The 22674-nt window shown below is 44.3% G+C and overlaps 1 protein-coding gene across 2 annotated transcripts in view; it reads right to left on the reverse strand.

Annotated features, from left to right (window-relative positions):
• Nucleotides 1-6437: 6437 nt before the first annotated feature.
• Nucleotides 6438-22674, reverse strand: part of LOC121571914 (septin-7) — a 39369-nt gene continuing 23132 nt past the window's right edge. Inside the window, exons 5-15 of one of the 2 annotated variants that reach the window (XM_041883707.1) lie at nucleotides 21110-21210; nucleotides 20833-20967; nucleotides 17770-17887; nucleotides 17221-17313; nucleotides 14960-15056; nucleotides 12429-12480; nucleotides 11990-12115; nucleotides 11609-11629; nucleotides 10868-11003; nucleotides 9647-9792; nucleotides 6438-7686 (exon numbers count right to left, since the gene is read on the reverse strand). In XM_041883707.1, the coding sequence (XP_041739641.1) occupies nucleotides 7650-7686; nucleotides 9647-9792; nucleotides 10868-11003; nucleotides 11609-11629; nucleotides 11990-12115; nucleotides 12429-12480; nucleotides 14960-15056; nucleotides 17221-17313; nucleotides 17770-17887; nucleotides 20833-20967; nucleotides 21110-21210 (1062 nt within the window). In that variant the 3' untranslated portion in view covers nucleotides 6438-7649. The remainder of the gene's footprint in view (nucleotides 7687-9646; nucleotides 9793-10867; nucleotides 11004-11608; nucleotides 11630-11989; nucleotides 12116-12428; nucleotides 12481-14959; nucleotides 15057-17220; nucleotides 17314-17769; nucleotides 17888-20832; nucleotides 20968-21109; nucleotides 21211-22674) is intronic. The other variant, XM_041883708.1, reaches the window with a different exon arrangement.

Here is a 22674-nt window from a genome sequence, read left to right on the forward strand (position 1 = left end):
ATAATGACTGCAGGAATGTCAACCAGAGCTGTTGCCAGAGAATTCAATGTTCATTTCCCTACCATAAGCCACCTCCAACGTCGTTTTAGAGAATTTGGCAGTACGTCCAATTGGCCTCACAACCGCAGACCGTGTGTAACCACGCCAGCCCAGGACCTCCACATCCAGCTTCTTCACCTGCGGGATCGTCTAAGGGGAGGGGGGGTGGGGTGCTGAGGAGTATTTCTGTCTGTAATAAAGGCCTTTTGTGAGGAAAAACTCATTCTGATTGGCTGGGCCTGGCTCCCCATTGGGTGGGCCTGGCTCCCAAGTGGGTGGGCCTATGCCCTCAAAGGCCCACCCATGGCTGCACCCCTGCCCAGTCATGTGAAATCCATAGATTAAATGTATTTCAATTGACTGATTTAGTGACTGACTGTAACGCAGCAAAATCTTTGAAATTGTTGCATGTTGCGTTCATATTTTTGTTCAATATACTATGTGTAACATGACTTTTTACACACAGCCACCAACAAATACTACTCGAACGTGTCTCCATGTTGTTCACAGTCACAGAGGCCCCTACGTATTCTCAGTTTTGCATTTCAAATAGTGTTACAACACTTAATTTATTTTAGGTAAAAGAAATACACAGATATGCGTGCACTGTGCAAGCAGGGATATAATATAAATTGGTATTTCAAAGCTTCAAATAGCCCACAGCCACCAGGCTCTCTCTCTCTAAAATGGAAATAAATTAGCTAGGTCCCCGTTTCGTCCCTCTCCATTCAAATAGAAATATGCAGACAACAGAACAACCAATGAGAGAGAGGTGCTGAAGATTTTTACATAACATGATGCATTGTGGCCAGTTTCAATGTACAGCAAGGCTAAGTAATTCAATTCTGTCTCTCTACATTACAGGTTTTTTCACCTCTGATTTGATTAGAATCTCATTTGCATTTTAGATGAGCCAAAATGGGATAATGTTGGATTTCATCTCTAGCGACATAAAGTTGGTGATCAAAAAGCTATTGAAATGTATAACACTTTCTGAACTACATGTATGTAATGCTGTGAGGGTTCAGCATAACAAAGCAGCGGACTACCCTTTTGGATCCGTGTATGCAGGCTTTTGCTCTAGCTCTGCTCTAAGTACACCTGATTCAGCAAATCTAGGCCACCCCTGCCCAGGAATCTCCCTGGCATAAACCAGGAAGCTGTAGACAGGAAGCTATCTGATCGCCATGCAGCCTACACCAGTACAGTACCCTCACCAGTACTGATGGGGAAAGCCATGCATGCAGTGTTCACATCACACCTCTTTATATAGCATCAGAGTGTTTCATGACATGGCTCAAAGTCAGAACACTTCCATGTTCATTTCAACCTGGCTCTTATTACGCAATACCAAGGTCAGAATCACTGAGAAGAAAACACCAACAGGTAATACATCTGTATGATGTCTACAGATGATAAAAACCAGAAAACAAGATGTACCAAAACAAACAAAGTGAACACAGCCAAAAATAGCTGAGAAGATTTAGATATAATAAGTGATGAACAGACAGATGTCAAAGTGCCATCTTCCTCTGCCAGTAACCCTGTGCTCTGTTCCATGCCACTTCTTTGCCAATATTACTAATCCTCTAGCTGTGGCAGCCAAGGCTCCTGGCCCCACTTGACTTGCAGAGAGAAGACTGGAGGTTGGTCTACAGAGCATGGAGCTGGAGTGTGACCAGAGGACAACCAACATCTTGTCTTCTTAACCCCTATTCAACTTCTCTCAATTGCTCTGATTAAATCACCACTAAAACTAACTTGCCTATGTGGACACAGACACGTATACGAAGTGTGTCACAGTTGGCAAGACTGGTGCTAGCACTGCCAAGGTAGTGGGTTCAATTCCCACAGGGATTACATACTAAAAATGTATGCACTCACCAACTGTAAGTGGCTTTGGATGCAGGTATCTAGAACCTAAAAGGGTTATTCGGCTGTCCACATACGAGAACCATTTGGAGAACCCTTTTTGAGTTCCAGGTATAACCCTTTTGGGTTCCATGCAGAACCTTTTTCACAGAGGGTTCAAGATGGACAATTCACAATTCAGATCTTTTTTCCATTAATCGGTCTTTTGACCAATCACATCAGATCTTTTTCAGAGCTGATCTGATTTTTCAAAAGACCAATTAGTGAAGAAAATATCAGAATTGGGCTGCTTGTGTAAACGCAGTCAGAGATGCACAAAGACACACAGACACAATCATTGTCTGGTCCAATGACGTAATGGGATTCTGGCTAACAAAAGGCCCGTCTCTGTGGTGGCAGGTGGTGAAACGGTGCAGACACTCAGACAGAATAGAATAGAATCCGGTCCCTGATCCCTTAATGGGTCCAGAGACTAACGTACTGCTATGCAACCATACTGCGTGGCACAATGAGAGAGAGAGAAATAGAGAGAGAGTGAGTGTGGCACACCAAGCGAGTGCACTATGTGTGTTGGCTGGGCTCCCCGTAGTGTGCCATCAAACCCCTGCAACTTATCCAGAACGCTGCAGTCCGCCAGGTGTTCAACCTTCCCAAGTTCTTCCATGTCACCCCGCTCCTCCGCACACTCCGCTGGCTTCCAGTCGAAGCACGCATCCACTACAAGGCCATGGTGCTTGCCTACGGAGCAGCAAGAGGAACTGCCCCTTCCTACCTTCAGGCTATGCTCAAACCCTACACCCCAACCAGAGTACTCCATTCTGCCACCTTTGGTCTCTTGGCTCTCCCACCCTTACGGGACGGCAGCTCCAGCTCAGCCCAGTCAAAGCTCATCTCTGTCCTGGCACCCCAATGGTGGAACCAGCTTCCCCCTGAAGCTAGCACAGCAGAGTCCCTGCCCATCTTCCGAAAACGTCTGAGACCCTACCTCTTCAAAGACTATCTTAAATAATTCCACAGCACTCCCCCTCGAAAATGTGTGCGTGTACTGAATGTGTGTGTGTGTGTGTGTGTGTGGAACAGCAAGTGTGTGTCACACAGTGTGTGTGTGTTTATGTGTTGCCTTGTCCAAGCCATGGGAACACAGAGAAAAGAGCTTAAACTTGTTGACAGCCGCAGCGGTAATTCTTCTCCCTCTGTTGTCTGTCTGCTTGGACCCACTCCAGTACACCACACACACACAGAGCTCCAAAAAACCAAAGGAGGTCATTGTCAAAACGAGCTATTAAGCAGAACAGACTGTGCAAGCCAAGTCAGGGGACTGCATTTAGCAAGAGCCCTTGTGTTTAAACAGCTATGGAACAGTATTTGGCAAAAATGAGGTCTCAGGGGTAATAGACTAGAGAAAGGCACGGAGTGGTGTGGACAGCGAGGGAGATCGGAGTATCGTACGGTGTTATGTAACAAAGATTGGATCCAGTTTCCCATGGACCGGGCAGCAAGAGACTGCTGATGCCAGTGGTATAGCATTAGTAACCACTCCACTGAGGCATAGAGCTGAATAGGGCACTGTAAATAGTCAGGGATCTTTATACCTAGAGTGTCTAGAGAAAGCCCACAACTGAGGCAGGCCTCAAAGTGACAATACACAGAGATTACAGAAAAGCTGAGGAAGATATATTTCTCTGTTTCTTCATTGCTCCCAAGCAGGTCAATACAGTAGATGTGTGATCAAAATGCACTATGCCCAACTGAAATTTTATGCAATTACTTTCAGTGGAGTAATTGGCTATTATCCTCAGTGCAATAGAAATGATTAAAACCTGGTTTGTAGGTACGTTCATTCTGGACTGCATGGCTCCAGGGCTGCTGACTGAGCACATGGCCAGCAGGATGTGAACCTTGACCTTTGTCCAGTTTGACTTGGCTGGGATGATGTGGTCAACAGACAGACACCAAGGACTAACGCCAACACAGCTTTCTGTGTCAAAGGGTGTCGGTCCACAGTGGACTCAATATCTATTGGCAGGCGTTTACTGCTTAACTATTACGATCAGTCAATTCCTAGATCACCGTCGTCTCTTTTCCAATAGTTCATTATTTGGTAACACTTTACTTGACACCCAGCGTCATAACACGTTATTATGACACGTCATAACTGTGTCATAATATGTCAACTGCTGACATAACTTGTCATAATATGGTCATAACACTGTCATGACACATATGTAGAGCTGTTGTGACATATATTGCGTTGTTTTATGGCTGGTTATGACACCTACATAAGATTGTCAAAACCCACAAAACCTACAACACAAGGCAAAACATTCCATTACACCATTGCCTACTTGTCAACAGTATGTTATTTTATATAACTTTTTCTGAAATTGACCATATTAAATTGTCATTGTAATTGCGCACACATTGATGCCAGACATGCACCTACCACAATGCTCTGTTTCTGATGACTGGGATGAATGCAGGAGCAGATTTCAGGAGCAGGACAAGACACCCTCTTTTTGACTGATGACTGACATAAGGGCATGTACGTGATAGGCCTGGCTGGCTTATATGATTGGGATGGTCATAATGCTTCTTGACAGTGTCATAAAGTGCATTTTCTTAGTCTAAGTAAATATGATTAAACACACGACTGTAGAAAATTCATTACAACAAAAGACTTAACAAACTTTCAAATGAAAGGAAAGTTCTTGGCAGGGAAAAAACATTTGAATACATTTGGGTTGAGACACTTATGTGGGTGTCATAACCAGCCATAAAATAACACAATATATGTCACAACAGGTGAGCAAGTAACAGCAAATATACAACAGAATATGCTTTACAGAACAGAGTTATAATCTTCAGGGGCTTCAGTTTAACTTTTTCTTTGCTGGCAGACAATCTTGGGAGACAGTCCAATGCATGGCCTACATCCCTGGCTCCGCGAATGGTCAGTCAACACCACGCTATGTGGGCTGAAACATTGGACCTTTAGTGGTCTGTTCAGATTGGTCAAGGCACCAACCACCTGGATAACCAGGTAAAACCCTTGACCAATCAGCAAGTAGAAAGGTGGGCAAACATAGGCAGCTGACAGTGGAGCTGTGGCGTGATTCTAGAGTGGCTGGGGCAGTGTGTGAGTTCCACACAGCAGTGGGGAGTCCAAAGGGACACTTTTTGTTTGAATAAACCAGAAATAAAAAAAGTACAAACAAGAAAACGTAAACTATACAGGGTTCTAGGAATTTGGACAATGACAAAAGAAAATAGTCCAAGTCAGCTTATTTCAGCTTGTAGGCCTTGATCAAGGAATTCCTGTAAGCCACTTACATTAGACGAGAGACTTTAGTCTCTTTCACCTGATGTGGGTAAAAGGCATCAAAAGATAACCAGCAGGACTCATACAGAATCTGAGTGCATTTCTCCACTCAGCAGGATTCAGGTTTGGAGCACACCATGATGAGATGATCAGGTAATCAGGTCTAAAGAGCAGTATGTTCAAGCGCACAGAGAAAAAGCCTGTGATAAGACTGATCAATCATAGCCTGGAAACTCCTGAGATATAACCCATGACTGTTTGGCAGGGTTCCCCAACTGGCAAGGTGCTTTTATTTGGGCCCCCAATTTTTTTGAGCCAATTTTTTTCGTTGCAGAATTCTCATTGTTGGACCTAAGACTGTAAAACCCCAGGAAATCAGCTCCAAGTGATTTTAGGTTTGGAAATCTGTTCCCAGGTATTCCCACTCATAATAGAGAAATGTGTGATAGTATAACATTTAAGCAAGGTTTGAAATACATTTACGTCATTTAGCAGACACTCTTATCCAGAGCGACTTACAAATTTGTGCATTCACCTTATAGCCAGTGGGATAACCACTTTACTATTTAAAAAAAATATTATTGGGTGGTGGGGTGGGGTAAGGGGGGGTAGAAGGATTACTTTATCCTATCCCAGGTATTCCTTAAAGAGGTGGGGTTTCAAGTGTCTCCGGAAGGTGGTGAGTGACTCCGCTGTCCTGGCGTCGTGAGGGAGCTTGTTCCACCATTGGGGTGCCAGAGCAGCGAACAGTTTTGACTGGGCTGAGCGGGAACTGTGCTTCCGCAGAGGTAGGGGGGCCGGCAGGCCAGAGGTGGATGAACGCAATGCCCTCGTTTGGGTGTATAATAATTATATTTTGGTCAAATATATCTGTTTGGGCGTCTTGTTGTCAATTTACAGTCTACAAATTATTTGTAATTATGTTCCGGCCCCCAGACCATCTGCTCAAGAAAACAAATCGTCTTAAACTGAATCTAGTTGATGATCCCTGCTGTATGGGATATGACGGAGTCCGTAGTTATTCACTGCCCCCTGCTGGTGAGATATAGCGTGCATCTTGGTGAGGAGGACAAATCGCCGAAGACAGCTTATGGCTTTTAATTTGACTCGAAGGTGAGCTAAGCCACGTCTTACCACAGTATTTCCTTTCCATCTTAACAAAAACCTTCTTAACAAAAAACGTTGATTTCAATAAAACCACGTTGGGTTGTATCATCACAAGTTTATTATGTGACTATAAAAACACAACAAAAGACAAATAAAAAATACAGAGATGCAGTACATGAACATAATTAAATGTGATGTAAGGGAAAGGAACCCCATAGTTGTTTATTACAGACAATATAGACTTGTTTATTTACAGTCAATGGAAATTGTAAGTAACAACAATAACAACAACAGGGTTGTGTTAACGGGTTGGGTCAACAACCATGCATTCCTCCCCACAGTCTTCTAAAACAGGGTTTCCTAGCCGTGGTCAAGGGGGCCTACTGTGTGTCAGCTGGAGTGAAATCCTGTATGCACAGTAGACCTCCAAGATCAGAATGGGAAACACCTGCAAACAAACATGAAACGAATAATGAACAAACGATTACTGTAGCAGGGCCAATATAATAGAGAACCAAAAATGTAAAACAGACAAAATAATAATAAATGAAACATTCTAACATGACTGAAGTTATACAATGGGGTCCATGGCTAGATCATTTAAATTACAAGAGATGGAAGAGCATATCATTTTGGGATGAGGGTAAAAAAAACAAAAAACAAAAGCGATGACTAAATAACTGAAAGAACAAAACCGTTATAAAACAAACGCCTGAGGTGTGTAGCTTGAGGTGAGTAGCTTCCTACTTCACCGTTTGGTCATTTGGCGTTAAATAGAACACTACAACATAGCAGTGCAGTCTGTCTCCAAGGTCATCTAACTAGAAAGAGAAAAAGAAAGAAAGAACAGTCTTGTTGCATTCTGGGGTTTAAAAAGAAATGAAAATCCTCTCCGAAATCATGAAAGAGCTGATAACTGTGTGTTTTGTTTTTCTGTGTGTGAGACTGTATGTGTGAGACTGTGTGCTTGAGAAATGTGAACCACAAAACATGATTGTACAACCATCTAACATGCCCATTTCAGGAAGAATAAGAAAGGTCTTTGGGGAGGAGAGAGAGAGAGAAAGGTAAAAGAAATTAGAACTAATATATAGTGATGGAGCATGTCCCAGGACTGAGCCTGTCTGAAAGTGAATCTAATGGAGGACCCTCTTTCTCTCCCCCAGTTAGAACCCACTTCCCCCAGACAGACCACGTTGCTCCTTCACACATACACACAGTAACAGGTTGTTGGTCAACAGGCAAACTGACGGTCCAGGCCGGTAAATTGGCAACTAATACATTGTTACACGGTGGTTCTCCTGCAATACTATTAAAATATCTTCTTCTTTTTGTTCTTTTCCAAGGTCCTGTAGGGGCAGAGAGAGAGAGAGAGAGATGTTGATTAAGAGGCAGAGCTCTTCATAAGGAACTGTGTATACAGTATTCGCTGCAGTGTGTGATATCCAAGCAGCACTTTGGCTGAGCACTTTGCAGTTTTCAGCCTTTCAACAGGTGTGTATTGTCTAAAAGGGTGTGTTTTGATCTCTGCCCTTTCCCAACCCTTCAGACAAATCTGTTTCTCAAAAAATTGACACTAAGTAATATTCCATCATATTCTACGAAGGTACAGGATGAGGTGAGGAGTAGAAAAATAAATACTGTATTATACGACACCACAAAAATACAGTGGGGAAAAAAAGTATTTAGTCAGCCACCAATTGTGCAAGTTCTCCCACTTAAAAAGATGAGAGAGGCCTGTCATTTTCATCATAGGTACACATCAACTATGACAGACAAAATGAGAAAAAAAAATATCCAGAAAATCACATTGTAGGATTTTTAATGTATTTATTTGCAAATTATGGTGGAAAATAAGTATTTGGTCAATAACAAAAGTTTCTCAATACTTTGTTATATACCCTTTGTTGGCAATGACACAGGTCAAACGTTTTCTGTAAGTCTTCACAAGGTTTTCACACACTGTTGCTGGTATTTTGGCCCATTCCTCCATGCAGATCTCCTCTAGAGCAGTGATGTTTTGGGGCTGTCGCTGGGCAACACGGACTTTCAACTCCCTCCAAAGATTTTCTATGGGGTTGAGATCTGGAGACTGGAGACCTTCGTTGCCCGGGCGGTGTGTTTAGGATCATTGTCATGCTGAAAGACCCAGCCACGTTTCATCTTCAATGCCCTTGCTGATGGAAGGAGGTTTTCACTCAAAATCTCACAATACATGGCCCTATTCATTCTTTCCTTTACACGGATCAGTCGTCCTGGTCCCTTTGCAGAAAAACAGCCCCAAAGCATGATGTTTCCACCCCCGTGCTTCACAGTAGGTATGGTGTTCTTTGGATGCAACTCAGCATTCTTTGTCCTCCAAACACGACGAGTTGAGTTTTTACCAAAAAGTTATATTTTGGTTTCATCTGACCATATGACATTCTCCCAATCCTCTTCTGGATCATCCAAATGCACTCTAGCAAACTTCAGACGGGCCTGGACATGTACTGGCTTAAGCAGGGGGGACACGTCTGGCACTGCAGGATTTGAGTCCCTGGCGGCGTAGTGTGTTACTGATGGTAGGCTTTGTTACTTTGGTCCCAGCTCTCTGCAGGTCATTCACTAGGTCCCCCCGTGTGGTTCTGGGATTTTTGCTCACCGTTCTTGTGATCATTTTGACCCCACGGGGTGAGATCTTGCGTGGAGCCCCAGATCGAGGGAGATTATCAGTGGTCTTGTATGTCTTCCATTTCCTAATAATTGCTCCCACAGTTGATTTCTTCAAACCAAGCTGCTTACCTATTGCAGATTCAGTCTTCCCAGCCTGGTGCAGGTCTACAATTTTGTTTCTGGTGTCCTTTGACAGCTCTTTGGTCTTGGCCATTGTGGAGTTTGGAGTGTGACTGTTTGAGGTTGTGGACAGGTGTCTTTTATACTGATAACAAGTTCAAACAGGTGCCATTAATACAGGTAACGAGTGGAGGACAGAGGAGCCTCTTAAAGAAGAAGTTACAGGTCTGTGAGAGCCAGAAATCTTGCTTGTTTGTAGGTGACCAAATACTTATTTTCCACCATAATTTGCAAATAAATTCATTAAAAATCCTACAATGTGATTTTCTGGAATTTGTTTTCTCAATTTGTCTGTCATAGTTGACGTGTACCTATGATGAAAATTACAGGCCTCTCATCTTTTTAAGTGGGAGAACTTGCACAATTGGTGGCTGACTAAATACTTTTTTCCCCCACTGTAGGTTGAACAATTGTTCATGGTTGACTCCATGTAATACTGTTCAATAGAAATGTATGTGTTGTAGTAGTGTGTTGTACCTGGAGGTGTCTAGTTTCTGTTGTTCCAGCACCCTCTGCTGCGCCTCCCAGTGGCTCTTCTCATCCTCCAGCTGGCGTCTCTTCTCCTCCAGCTCCTTGTGCTGGGCCTCCAGGTTCTTCTTCATCTGCTCGTGGCGCCGCTGGAGCTGCAGACAGGATACAGGACAGTTTGCACCATTTGCATGGCTGGAGTTGTGGGTGTGTATATATATGTTTGTGTGTTATATTCTTGTGTGCGCGTGCACGCATATACAGTATGTGTGTGTGTGTGTGTGTGTGACTGAGTATGATGTAATCACAGCTAGGACCATATTAAAACAACATTTCATCACATCTGTTGCTAAGAATCAGAGTTGGTGATGACTTGAAAGCGTTCAGTTATTCCCTTGGTGATTCTAAATCATAAGAATACATTGACATTTGAATATGATGATATCACATTTAAATAGAGCAACTTCAGTGGAATGTTTTGAATTTAGAATGTTTGGTTGTAAGGTGCCAATGTTGATTTGGAACTCAGATTGGTGGCAACACCCCAAGACTAGACGTGTGACATGTTTCTCCTATCTTAGCTTGATTCATTTCTCAAAAATGAGTGACTTCATTCAGCAATTTGTCCAGGCTGTACCATGGATGGCATCATGGATAGCAGAGGTTGAGGGGGACAGCCCGGTTTCTGGCAGCGTGAGCCGTACTGGACGTCCCGGCTCAGACAGGTGGCCATGCTCCTTGAACACAGCTAGCACCTGTCTGAGCAGGAGCAGAACCGTCTGGTTGACTGGTACACGGAGGTGAGGAGTATGTTTCTCTTTTACAGAGCAACAGTGAGATAGACAATGGACAGAATCATGCAGCATGAGAGGAGAAAGGCTTTGGAGTGGGAGGAGTGACCTGCAGTGTCTCTTTTCTGATGAGAAACTGGAAGCCATTCTGAGGGCTTCCTGTCTGCCTCTGAATCATCCTCTGATTGACAGCTCAAGCCCTCTATGGACTGTACCCATGTTGAATTACTAATGATGCATTTTGCAGTAGTAATGTAAAGTAAAATAAGACCTATTATCTATTTCTCTGTTAATAAATTAAATTAAAATGTAACCATTCAAAATTGTGGTGTGTCTTTTTAGTGAGATTGCTCTATGGAAAATGAATGAATAAACAAGGGACACACAAATGGAGTATTTTCAGTGATTTGTGTGAAGGTGTTCTGTTAGGTTCCAGTACCTCTTGCTCAGAGTCTTTGAGCTTCTGGATCTTCTCCTTGACCTTCATCTCAAACACCTGTTCCATTTCCATCTCCATCTTCTTCATCTTGGCCACATGCTCCCTCCTCTCCTCCTCCATCTGGGCCAGGGGACTCCTGCAGGGTTGAGGCAAGTACACACACAACATCCATCAGGCTAAAGCCTTGCACCCCAGCCCTAGCCCAGAGTAGTCAAACTCAGACTTTGGGCCAGGGTGGAAATTCCTGTCACGATCTCTGTTGCATACACTTATGCCTGGAGGAGGATGAGGAGGAGCAGGGGAGAGGAAGATCCCTGGATGTGGAAGACCCAGCGATTCAATAGCCATTTCTGTCTATGTTAGTAAAGCCAAGCCATTGCGTCGCTGAGTTAGTGAACGTCACCAACAAGTCACCAACTAGCTCTACTGGTACGGATGCTGAGTGAAGCTCACGAAGAAAGCAAGAGCCTAATCACAGGACCACAAATACGATTTTCCAGGAAGACTATTGGAGAGCATTCTACCAACACGTATTCAATGAAGATTTCTGGGCAGTTTGCTAGAGTGCCGTAGAATGATATCATCAATTTCATGACCTGGTAGGGGCATCTAGCATAAAGTAAAGAGCAGCATCTTTATGCAACACAGATATATGTATGAGGAAGAGGGAAAAACAGAGAGGAGAGAGAGTAAAAACATAGCTAACGTAAGGGGTTCTTGAAGAACTGAAATGACACTTACATGCCTTCATTTGTGTCAAATCTAAAAAAACAAACAGAAACATACACACACTTAGCATGCTGATATTATGATGACCATGCGTTAGAGTGCTATTCGCTAGCTAATGAATGCTGGTGGTTACTGTGATATAACAGTGCATCATTTTAGTGAGGTTCTCTGTACTTGGCTGTGAATTAGCAGTGGCTCAGGGTTATCAGACTGTGTTAGATCCAGCTGTGTGTGGGTGACTGTTAGTCCCTGTGATCAGGGGAGAGGATTGTGTTAGTGCAGGGCCTCGTCACCTTCCCTTCATCCACGCTGATACAGAAGACCTGGAATGGAGAGAAATGGAAAACAGAACCACATACAAACACCTTTGGTGGAGTTTTGGTTAGTACTCACTTAGTCATTGGTCCCTTGTTCTTGTTGTTGTCCACTCCGTTGTATGTGACGGCTGCTAGCTTCCTGCTGCGGTAGTTCTCATAGTGGACGTTGTTGGTCACGTCCTTCAGGTCCTGCATGTGGGTTCTGGATCAAATCAAATTAAACTTTATTTAAACTGCATGTAGGTTCTGGAACAAGAACACAGAACAGAACCACTGAAATCAAATCACTTTATTTACAACTAAAATTAACCACAGCAATACACTTTACAGTAAAAAACAATAATGACACTAAAATACATTTAAACAGTCAGAGAGAGCAGTGAGGAACGACATGGCGCTGAAAACTGGCACCATAATCTCTCTGCCATCTGCTGCTGCTCATGCAGCGTTTAAAACAGGACACTCAGTGGAGCATGACCATAATGCAGAGGTGTGTGTGTGTGTTATAACGGTACCTGATGAGCATGTTCCTCAGGATGGTGAAGTCACAGTGCTCTCCATTCTCCACTAGAGAGAGAGAGAGAGAGAGAGAGAGAGAGAGAGAGAGAGAGAGAGAGAGAGAGAGAGAGAGAGAGAGAGAGAGAGAGAGAGAGAGAAAGAGAAAGATAAGGGAGGAATAGTTAGAGAACAGTCAGTCGCCACAAGGGGGTGTGGCAGTCACAGGAGGGAGAGAGAGCCAGAGTGAGCGCTTGAGAGCTAGGCACAGCTCCAGGTAAGATCTTAATCGCATACTCCTCGCAAAACCCATTGGAGGAGAAGGTCAGGGACCTCTGGCTTTCTCATCCAATGGGTTCTGAGAAGGTGACGAGGAGAGAGGACGCGATGACAATGCGATTTAGATCTTCCCCTAGAGAGCTGTGGGGAATAGACAGGGAGGAGTGTATGGGTGTAATACTGTCAGCAGCCACATGGTGGTGGCAGACGCCACATTTTTATTTAACCTTCATTTAACTAGGCAAGTCAGTTAAGAATAAATTCTTATTTACAATGATGGCCTACCCCGGCCAAACCCGGACAACGCTGGGCCAATTGCGCGCCGCCCTATGGGACTCCCAATCAATTGTGCTACAGCATGGAATCAAACCAGGGTCTGCAGTGACGCCTCTAGCACTGAGATGCAGTGCCTTAGACCGCTGCGCCACTCAGGAGCCCATATACTCTCCCATATATACTAAATCCCCTGAGGTTTCTGTCTGACTGCTGTGTGTAGGGAGTGCATCACATAGCTGAAGAGTGGCCTTGCAATCTCCCGCCCTCTCTATGGTGCCAGAAACATTTTTTACATTCCAAAACTCACTCCCCATGGGCGGGTAACATTCAACCGCCACTGAGGTAGTCTCTAGTAGTAGTAATCGCACAGTTCATCCAGTCGAGAGCGCACAACTCTACTGTCTTATCCTTAACTACAGTCACACACACATAAAATAAATCATTACAGATCAAAGACCATGACTTGTAATCGGGTCATTGACAGAGATAAAGAGCTGTATCTGAATGTTAGAGTTTAGGGTAGAACTGATTATACCATTTACTCATCCAGCGGTAGAAAACAGTGGGGAACAGAGAGGGGATATGAAGGAGTTCTGGGGTTAGAGTGTATGTATGTATGTGTGTGTTGTGTGCATTTGTGTGTGTGTGTGTGTGTGTGTGTATGTACGTGATTTGAGCTCTGGGGTGATGACTGCTGGGGTCGTGAGGTTAAAGTTCAGAAGAGCTAGCTAAACTTCATAAACATGTCTACTCTACTAAGACCAGTGCTGTAGATTCTAGACTAATTTACAACCGTTCATTACATGGGGTTATATTCAAATTAAAAAAGAGCATATCCAATTTGTACCCATCAAGTCAGTTTGAGTTTGAAAAAGACAATGCAGAGGCATGAACAGGAGACACGTGTAAAATGGTGAACCAGTCCTCTTTCAAATCAGTGCTCTCAATTCATCTCTCCCGGTGAGCTGTTGCATTCCTGCGTGAAAATATTTCTTAGTCGGATGCATTAATTGTGTTTTTGAGGTAGTGGAACAATTTTTTATGAGTGCTAAGGCACTCTTGCAGCTTCCTGTCGTTCTGTCTGTCTGTCTAGCATCAAAGAAAACTGAACACACATATCCTGTTGAGTAGATACAGGACTGTCTGCTCAAAACACACCTCTCCATCTAAACGGCTGTTCTATTGAGTGAAAGTAGAACTAAATAGTTACACTTGTTGATACATAGCAACGGTCATTTTCATTTTTTAAGACATTAACAAATGTCATTTTCGTTGTATGCAATATGACCTAAGTACTACTCTATTTGTGTGTTTAGAACATTCCATGGTCATTATGTCACCAGTAGATAATGCTGAGTTTTAGCAGACAGCATTTTATCACTCAAGACACACGGACACACGGACACACGGACACACACACACAGCCAGAGAAAACATAAGTCTATGTTGACAACAAAACATACCTCTAAATGTCAACTGTTGGGCAGGAGGCTACTGAACTTAACCTGGTTCTAGTAATCTAATGTTTAGTATAGGAATAGTGTTTAATAGTGTTACATTTGTACTCTTTTTGCAGCCATGTAAATACTTGTGTAACTTCAACTATGTGAGCTGAAACTAGAAATGTAGATGGAACTAGAAATGTGAGCATTTGCATTGAGTGAGGCTAAGGGGCAAAGCATAACTGTCATTCTAAGTCAAACATGACCTGCAGATGCACTTCCCCCAACACACACACACACAAACTATAGGCAGAGTGCCGTTGCCAGGATAATGTATTGACCTCATAGTAGGGTGAGATAGACTGTATTACTTCCACACATTAACCTTTCAAAGTTAAACCCATAGACACAGTATGTGTAGGACAACCTTTGTGCTAATATGGAATAACACCCAGAGACTGGGTGTGTGTGTGTGTGTGTGTGTGTGTGTGTGTGTGTGTGTGTGTGTGTCCAGGCCAGTACCTGACTGTGACCTCTGACCTATGACTCCTCACCTTCCGCCACACCCCAGGGGTACTGCCTCCCTCGCACCCGCTTGTCGTTGACCACGATGATGGTGTTGCTACCAACAACAGCCAGGGGTAAGCGATCCTGCAGGAGGGAGGAACAACTGTTACACAATAAAAATAAATAAAAACCTGTTAGACAAGGCTATGTGGCAACACACACAGTCCACAGAAGTCAACTTTTGTGTGAACTTCGCTGCGGTGAAGTATATTCACGAGGTTACCCTTTTTTTTTTAAATTGGATGGAAGATTGACTGGAGATAAAGTAGTGTATTGATATCACAGCAGCTCTAATGGCAGTGACAGTTGAGAACAGTGCTTACTTAGAGTGTGTGTGTGTGTGTGTGTGTGTGTGTGTGTGTGTGTGTGTGTGTACAGTACATTCGGAAAGTATTCAGACCCTTGACCTTTTCCACATTTTGTTACGTTACAGCCTTATTCTAAAATGGATTCAATAGTTTTTTCCTCTCAATCTACACACAATACCCCATAATGACTAAACAAAAACAGGTTTTTAGAAACATAAAAACATAAATATCTTATTTACATAAGTATTCAGACCCTTTGCTATGAGACTCGAAATTGAGCTCAGGTGCATCCTGTTTCCATTGATCATCCTTGATGTTTCTACAACTTGATTGGAGTCCACCTGTGGTAAATTGAATTGATTGGACATTATTTGGAAAGGCACAAACCTGTCTATATAAGGTCCCACAGTTGACAGAGAAAAAACCAAGCCATGAGGTCGAAAGAATTGTCCGTAGAGCTCCGAGACAGGATTGTGTCGAGGCACAAATCTGGGGAAAGTACAACAAATTGTCTGCAGCATTGAAGATCGCCAAGAACACAGTGGCCTCCATCATTCTTAAATAGAAGTTTGGAACCACCAAGCCTCTTCCTAGAGCTGGCTGCCCGGCAAAACTGAGCAAGGGCCTTGGTCAGGGAGGTGACCAAGAACCCGATTGTCACTCTGACAGAGCTCCAGAGTTCCTCTGTGGTGATGGGAGAACCTTTCAGAGAACCTTCCAGAAGGACAACCATCTCTGCAACACTCCACCAATCAGGCCTTTATGGTAGAGTGGCCAGACAGAAGCCACTACTCAGTAAAAGGCACACGACAGCCTGCTTGGAGTTTCCCAAAAGGAACCTAAAGACTGTCAGACCATGAGAAACAAGATTCTCTGGTCTGATTAAACCAAGACGTAACTCTTTGGCCTGAATGCCAAGCGTCACGTGTGGAGGAAACCTGGCACCAACTCTACGATGAAGCATGGTGGTGGCAGCATCATGCTGTGGGGATGTTTTTCAGCAGCAGGGACTGGGAGACAAGTCAGGATCAAGGGAAAGATGAACGGAGCAAAGTACAGAGAGATCCTTGATGAAAACCTGCTCCAGAGCGCTCAGGACCTCAGACTGGGGCGAAGGTTCACCTTCCAACAGGACAATGACCGTAAGCACACAGCCAAGACAACGCAGGAGTGGCTTCGGGACAAGTCTCTGAATGTCCTCGAGTGGCCCAACAAGAGCTCGGACTTGAACCCGATCTCTGGAGAGACCTGAAAATAGCTGTGCAGCGACGTTCCCATCCAACCTGACAGAGCTTGAGAGGATCTGCAGAGAAAAATGGGAGAAACTCCCCAAATACAGGTGTGCCAAGCTTGTAGCATCATACCCAAGAAGACTCGAGGCTGTAATCGCTGCTAAAGGTGCGTCAACAAAGTACTGAGTAAAGGGTCTGAATACTTACATAAATGTGTTAATTCAGTTTATTTATAAATATATATATTTTTTACAGTTTGGAATTAGGTGACCCGAAAAAATGCTTCCTCCCAAGGATTTAAATGGCAGAAAAATGCCTTCTCTGTAAGGCCCTATGGTAGCTAACTAACCACTCAGTCTCTATGGTAGCTAACTAACCACTCAGTCTCTATGGTAGCTAACTAACCACTCAGTCTCTATGGTAGCTAACTAACCACTCAGTCTCTATGGTAGCTAACTAACCACTCAGTCTCTTCTCTTGTCAATACTGGGGCTGGTGGGGCCAGTACAGCCAAAAACACTAGTGTTAGATTTATTGGATTTATGTTATGCCTTCAGCAGGGCTGTAAACACGACATACCGTGATAAAGATGTGTGTGTTCATGTTTGTCAAGTTTTTTCTCTTATATTCAATTCCATCTCTTGGGTGGAGAATGAAAGCAGTGTGTGTGTGTGTGTGTGTGTGTTTGGGCACTGGGAGAATCCAAACCTTGATCTTCTTGACTATCTTGTTCTCCTCCTCATCGTCGGTCTCTGGGAACTCGTAGATCTTGATTTTGTGCTCCGTGATTTCTCGCATTATCTATAAAGACAGGAGGGGAGGGAGAGAGGAGAAAGTGAGAGAACGGTGAGAGCAAGGGGAGGGTGGGACAAAGAGAGAGAAAGCAGGAAAGAGAGAAAGATGAGAGAGATCGAGATGATATTTAATCATGTGAGTCCTGCTCCCCTCTGGTTGTGTCTATCTAGGCCAACGAGTCACAAATATCAATACTCACTCACGCTGAAGGGTCAGTCAATAGACAGGATGAGGAAACTGTGCTCAGCACACACACACACACACACACACACACTCGCTCTGTGCAACAACTGTGCATCACTTATTTATTGCATGGGTTCTCTCCCACAGGAATAGCTTGCATACACTACTAATCACACACAACTCACAAACTATCGACTTCTGCATTCAGAGAAAGACGTGTTTTTTAAACAAACCATAAACACACAGGTCACCCATAACACACAGTATGTACACACATACCTGCTTCTTGAACTGTTGGCACTCCTCAGGAGTCATTGTGTCAGCTTTGGCGATGAGCGGGATGATGTTCACTTTTTCATGTAACCGCTTCATGAACTCTATATCAAGAGGCTTCAATCTGGAGAGAGAGAAGAGAAAAACTCAGATTTCACAGCTTGGCTGACCTCAGGACTAAAAAAAACAGCATTTCCTGTCCAGAATTAATCTCCCTCTCCATGGCAGCATTGCTGCTGAAACTGCACATCTGGCCGGCCCACAACACACTGTAAATCCACTGAGCAGAACAGGATTCTTCTGTTCTGTCTTCCTGAAAACTGCTCTAATTTAAACAGCCATCACATTGGTATTTCATACAGAGTTACAGACTCCAGTCTGTTTGTGAAAGGAGATGCTGGGATATCTAAACAACGTTGAATCCTGGCACGCAGACAAGAAAAAGCTAAAGGGCATGCCAACATGTACAAGTCTCCGGTCTGACTTGGCTGGCTGTGGCTAGATGAAACTTTACGTTCAGAGAGTTAGATCAAAAGAGCAGAATGAATCTTCACACTGTGAGGAATGATTGTGTTTCAGTCTTCATTTTGAAAGATCAGTGTGTGTGAACACACACTTGGCCTACATTCACACTTTTCTCTCTGCCCTGGGTCCAGCTGTGCTGAGAGAGTCCCATGGGGACACAGAGGAAGAGACAGATGTTAAATGTGAATAGAGCCATATGGTGCTAGTCCTCTTGGATAACCTCAGACAGCAGCCAGCCAGGCAGGCCAGGCACATGAAGAGCAGAACAGAACAAGGACTTGGTCAGAGAAGACGGTGAGGAGCACTGACATCCAAATGGAGAGAGCGCTGGCCTGTCAAATGACCCTTTGTTTATGGGGAGCACAGAGTAGCCCAGCGTAGAGATGTAATGTAACAGCAGGGAGAGCTGAGTGTTGAGCAGAGCAGGGCACGGACTGGAGACAAGATACAGAGAGGAGAAACTGAGCCTCCAACAAAGTGAGCCCAGGAGAGGACAGATTACGTAAATGTCCCAGTGTGCCTCTCAGCAGCCCCAGTAGGGTGGGGCGGGAAGCGCAGCTAGGCTTAAATGAACAGTGACAGCTTGACTCCACACCAGGGGCAGGAGGGTGGATGACCAGCTAACATGTAAACAGTCTTAGGCTGCACATTACAGTGCATTCTTAAAGTATTCAGACCCCTTCCCTTTTTCCACATTTTGTTATGTTACAGCCTTACTCTAAAATTGATGTAATTATTTTTTCCCCCTCATCAATCTACACACAATACCCTATAATGACAAAGCAAAAACAGGTTTTTAGAAATGTTTGCTAATCTATCATTTAAAAAACAAACAGAAATATCTTATTTACATAACTATTCAGACCCTTTGCTATGATACTCGAAATTGAGCTCAGGTGCATCCTGTTTCCATTGATCATCCTTGAGATGTTTCTACAACTTGATTGGAGTACACCTGTGGTAAATTCAATGGATTGGACATTATTTGGAAAGGCACACACCTGTCTATATAAGGTCCCACAGTTGACAGGGCATCTCAGAGCAAAAACCAAGCCATGAGGTCGAAGGAATTGTCCATAGAGCTGAGACAGGATTGTGTCGAGGCACAGATCTGGGGAAGGGTACCAAAAAATGTCTGCAGCATTGAAGGTCCCCAAGAACACAGTGGCCTCCATCATTCTTAAAATGGAGCTGGCCGCCGGCCAAACTGAGCAATTGAGGGAGAAGGACCTTGGTCAGGGAGGTCACTGACAGAGCTCCAGAGTTCCTCTGTGGAGATGGGAGAACCTTCCAGAAGGATAACCATCTCTGCAGCCCTCCACCAAATCAGGCCTTACATTTTAGTCATTTTAGCAGACGCTCTTATCCAGAGCGACTTACAGTTAGTGAGTGCATACATTTTCATACTGGCCCCCGTGGGATTCGAACCCACAACCCTGGCGTTGCAAGGGCCATGCTCTACCAACTGAGCTACACGGGGCCTTTATGGTAGAGTGGCCAGACGGAAGCCACTCCTCAGTAAAAGGCAGATGACAACCCGCTTGGAGTTTGCCAAAAGGCACCTAAAGGATTCTCAGACCACGAGAAACAAGATTCTCTGGTCTTATGAAACCAAGATTGAACTCTTTGGCCTGAATGCCAAGCGTCACATCTGGAAGAAACCAGGCACCGCTTATCACCTGGCCAATACCATCCCCAGGTGAAGCATGGTGGTGTTAGAATCATGCTGTGGGAATGTTTTTCAGCGGCAGGGACTGGGAGACTAGTCAGGATCGAGGGAAAGATAAACGGAGCAAAGTACAGAAAGATTCTTGATGAAAACCTGCTCCAGAGCGCTCAGGACCTCAGACTGGGGCGAAGGTTCACATTCCAACAGGACAATGACCCTAAGCACACAGCCAAGACAACGCAGGAGTGGCTTCGGGACAAGTATCTGAATGTCCTTGAGTGGCCCAGCCAGAGCCCGGACTTGAACCAGATCGAACATCTCTGGAGAAACCTGAAAATAGCTGTGCAGCGGCGCTCCCCATCCAACCTGACAGAGCTTGAGAGGATCTGCAGAGAAGAATGGGAGAAACTCCCCAAATACAGGTGTGCCAAGCTTGTAGCGTCATACCCAAGAAGACACGAGGCTGTAATCGCTGCCAAAGGTGCTTCTACAAAGTAAAGGGTCTGAATACTTATGTAAACGTTATAGTTTTTTTATTTTATAAATGTGCAAACATTTCTAAAAACCTGTTTTACTTTGTCATAATGTGGTATTGTGTGTAGATTGATGAGGGGGGAAAAAAACAATAAGGCTGTAACGTAACAAAATGTGGAAAAAGTCAAGGGGTCTGAATAATTTCCGAATGCACTGTAGTTGTACTACTCATTTCTTCCCGTGACCAACACCCTGTCTAGTCTGCCCTGTTAGGGAACAGTCTCAAGATCATGCTCAATTAACCCTTGAAGAATTATTCAAATTTTCAGAAGCAACACGACAATTTCAACTCTGTGATTCACGACTGAATTTTTATGTTGTGTTTCAGCTGCAGTACCTACCCGTGTCCAGAGGGGGCGATGAAGTAGAGGCAGCAGTGCACTCTGTTGTCAGGCATTTGCCGTCTGTTGACCCGGGACTCTGAGTTGAGGTAATCCTCAAACTTACTGTCGATGTGATCGATGACTGGCTGCCAGCTATAGGAGAGCAGAGCACACATACATTACTCAATGTCAGGTAACAGTGTGTCTACATTTAATGTAGAATATACACATTCAGATAGAGATATAGGGCAGGCTAGTCAGTCAGCCGGTTAACCGGCCATCCAGTCAGACGTACCAGTTACTGTTGTCGACAGCGTCCCCGAACCCTGGCGTGTCAACGATGGTGAGAAGAAGCTGAACTCCTCCTTCCTTTACCAGCACCTTAGACTGCTCCACCTGAGATTGTAGAGAACACTAAATAATTACAACAAAGACGTGTAGAAATTCAGCACAGAATCATGTTGAACTTCCAAAAACACCATTACATCAATCTCTTCCCATTTATGGTTCATTTGAATAGGGCAGGGTTTCCCAAACTCGGTCCTCGGGACCCCAAGGGGTGCACATTTTGGTTTTTGCCCTAGCACTACACTGATGATAAAAAACAAAAACGTGCACCCCTTTGGGTCCCAAGGACCAAGTTTGGGAAACGCTGGAATAGGGACATGTACAAACATATTGACACATTGAAAAAAAGAATCATCCGATGCGTTGCATCATAGCGTGTATAAGAAATAATAACTAATGGTGACAGTTTGCAGTCTCTCCACCTCAAAGCACTCCTCCTCTGTTGAGGGGATGGGCTCAGACTCAGGGGCTTGGTTAGGAGGTCTGACAGTCCTTTCCTTTCATCTTTATCTAGAAAGTGTCTGTTCGGAGAAGTTAGCTACCCATTAAACTACAAAAGCCCAGGTAGAAAAAAATGTGGCATTATATCACAGATATCACGGATATAAATCACAGATAGAGAGACGGTTGTGGAAGATTGCCAGCCAGGCAGACTGTGAGGATGAATCCAGCAACACGGTCTTAGATCTTTGACCTTAGACCCAGAGAGAGCTGTATTTGGCTGCCCACCTGGAGTGTCCAGTAAGGGGTGTACAGAGCGGCTTGCAGAGTGGCCTCTTAGCTGATCAGAGAGCTTTAAAATCAGCAGGCGAGGCAGACCAGCACTTGTAATTAGCAGATGAGCTGCACTTCAATTAATTAAATCAGGAGGAACATATGGAAGGCCTGCCGTGTTCCGCTCAGATTGCAATGGAAGCCATCATTGTGTATGTACAGTAAAAGCAAGCTCAGCTTTAGCGGTTGTACACAGACCCCAACATAAAACACTACTATACCTCATGCTTTCACACACATCATATCACAACTGGATGTACTTCGTGATATAAGCGGCATTACTACCATTTTGTTTACTTGATGACATACTTCATTGCTGTAGGACCATTTTGAGAAAGCCAGCCCAGCCGGCAGCCCATGGTTTCCCAAAGAGCAGCACATTTCAGTTTAACCACAGGCAGCTAAACTGAGCCGTCACCTTCCACTTAGACAGCGCCACAGAATGCCCGTGGTCTGGGCCCGAGGCTGGGTTACGGCTGCTCTCCCTCTGCCCACCAGCTGGGCCCTGGCTAAAGGCTTCCTCTCCCACACACAGCCCCACTGTGGGCCCCACTGTGGGCAGGCCACCACCTGGCCGGCTAACACAGAGCAACAGCCTGAGAGCTGATTTAGCTAGACCTCCGAAAGAAAGAGGGAAATAAAAGAGAAAACAACTAGTGTGTTTTGGTAGGTGATAGTCAAGCTGATTTAGGTGAGAGAGAGAAGGGAGGGGGAGAGAGAAAGCGAGAGAGAAGGGAG

Source organism: Coregonus clupeaformis, chromosome 8 (assembly GCF_020615455.1).
Source record: "Coregonus clupeaformis isolate EN_2021a chromosome 8, ASM2061545v1, whole genome shotgun sequence".
In the NCBI taxonomy this organism is placed as follows: domain Eukaryota; kingdom Metazoa; phylum Chordata; class Actinopteri; order Salmoniformes; family Salmonidae; genus Coregonus; species Coregonus clupeaformis.